Consider the following 2,079-nt stretch of genomic DNA (forward strand, 5'->3'; position numbering starts at 1 on the left):
GTAGGGGAGTGTGGCAACAGGTAGGCCTGGGTGGGAGGGGAGTGACTGGGGGCAGGCTCCATCCCTTTGTCCATCTCACTGCCCCTCCCCCACCACAGCGGGACAGCCTGGTCCTGGCCTGCCGTTACCTGGCGGGGGCGGGAGAAGGGCTGAGCCCCTACCCAGCTGCCATCACAGCCTACGCCCTCTCGCTGGCCTCCAGTGACCGCGATGCCATTGCTGCTGCCAGTGCCCGCCTCCGCGCCCTTGTCGCAGGCTCCATCCCTTTGTCCATCTCACTGCCCCTCCCCCACCACAGCGGGACAGCCTGGTCCTGGCCTGCCGTTACCTGGCGGGGGCGGGAGAAGGGCTGAGCCCCTACCCAGCTGCCATCACAGCCTACGCCCTCTCGCTGGCCTCCAGTGACCGCGATGCCATTGCTGCTGCCAGTGCCCGCCTCCGCGCCCTTGTCACCACCTCCCAGGGTGTGTGAGTCCCTGGCCCCCCTGGGCTGGGTGTGGGGGCGGAGCTCCAGGTGCTGACTGTTCCCCACAGTCCCGTATTTCTTTGTATAGAACGTGCATCTCTCCCCGCCCCCAAACCTAGTGGTGGGAAATTGGTCTGCATGTTCTATATGAGGAAATACAGTACTCGCCATTCCCACTCCTTGGCTGGGGTTGGGGGCAGAGCTCTAGCTGCTGGAAGGACCCTATACTTCCATATTTCCTCATATACAACACGTGTCTCCCTCCAACCCCCCAAAAACCCCAATGGCTGGAAACTGGCCTGTGCCATATATGTGGGGAAGTACAGTAAGCAGTGCTTCCTACCCTTTCCAGGGCCAAAGCTATGGTCAAGGCCACGTGAGATGTGAGGGGGAGTGGAGACTCTCGCCACTGCCTACCGCAAGGGAAGACTGCTCCCCCAAAACTTAATTTGTGTCTTCAAGATCAAGGCACATTGTATATGGGGCAATATGGTAGAGCAGCTCCTGGGAGGGTCCCTAGTGGTGCTGGAAGGTGTTGCAGGCCCAAGAAAGCCCCCTAGTGGTTCCAGGGGGATATTGAAGGCTCTGGAGAACCCCCTAGTGGTCCCAGGGGGTACTACAGCCCCTCAAGAGCCCCCTAGTGGCCTTAGGGGGTACTGCATCTGACTGGGCTCTGGTGGGGGCTTCCTTTGGTTCCCACAGACGGGACACAGATGTTTTGGGCAGCACAGGGTGAGGCCCAGGGGATCTCGGCCACAGCGGTGACAGTGGAGGCCACGGCTTATGCACTGCTGCATCTGCTGCTGCAGAATGACCTGACGATTGCCCCGAAGGTCACCCGCTGGCTCACGGAGCAGAGGAACTATGGTGGTGGCTTCAAGTCTACTCAGGTGCCGCTTGGATGCTGATGTCGCCTCTGCAGGGTGTGGGGGGGAGAGGGGTCTGTTTGCATTGGACCAGGGTGGGAGCTGGGAGTCTGGATGCCTGGGTTCTCTGGGAGGGGAGCGGGGGCTGGGAGCCCGGATATCTGGGTCCCAGCACCAGCTGATCACCTGCAGGACACAGTGGTGGCACTGGACGCCCTGTCCCAGTACTGGATCAGCACCTACAAGCAAGAGGACAACGCCCTGGACGTCACTGTCTCCACCCCTGGCCGCAGTGGTGGCAAGAGGATCCTGCTTGACCGCACCCAGAACCACATCCAGGAGGAGCTGAAGGTTAGTGGAGCTGGAGTGGGGCCCCCAAGGACCCCACCATGGGCTGAGGGCTAAGGAGTCCATGCCTCAGTTTGGCACCCTCTCCCTCCCCCCAGTTCCCTCTCGGATCCAACATCCATGTGAAGGTGGAAGGCAAAGGCAAAGGCAGCCTGACCGTGAGTCCCGCCCAGATGCCTGAGTTCTCTGGGAGGGCTGGGGGCTGCTGGGTGGCAGTGGCCGGGGGGTTGAGGGGGACCCAGATGCATGTGCTCTCTGCAAGGGGAGGGCAACTGGAGGGTGGTGGTGGTGGTGGGGGGTGGGTGTCTGAGAGCCTGGATGCCTGGGTTCTTTGGGAGGGGAGTGTGAGTGTGGGGGATGGGAGCAGGGGGTTAAGTGCCTAAACACCTGGGTTCCCTC

General features: G+C 61.8%; 1 protein-coding gene across 1 annotated transcript in view; it reads left to right on the plus strand.

Moving 5' to 3' along the window:
* The window catches only part of LOC102383747 (complement C4), a 26,447-nt gene that overhangs the window by 19,398 nt on the left and 4,970 nt on the right, over positions 1-2,079 (plus strand). The window contains exons 28-31 of the mRNA XM_025192942.1: positions 299-464; positions 1,169-1,356; positions 1,525-1,683; positions 1,779-1,838. Of these exons, the coding sequence (XP_025048727.1) occupies positions 299-464; positions 1,169-1,356; positions 1,525-1,683; positions 1,779-1,838 (573 nt within the window). The remainder of the gene's footprint in view (positions 1-298; positions 465-1,168; positions 1,357-1,524; positions 1,684-1,778; positions 1,839-2,079) is intronic.

This window comes from Alligator sinensis, unplaced genomic scaffold, assembly GCF_000455745.1.
Source record: "Alligator sinensis unplaced genomic scaffold, ASM45574v1 scaffold184_1, whole genome shotgun sequence".
Taxonomy (NCBI): Eukaryota; Metazoa; Chordata; order Crocodylia; family Alligatoridae; genus Alligator; species Alligator sinensis.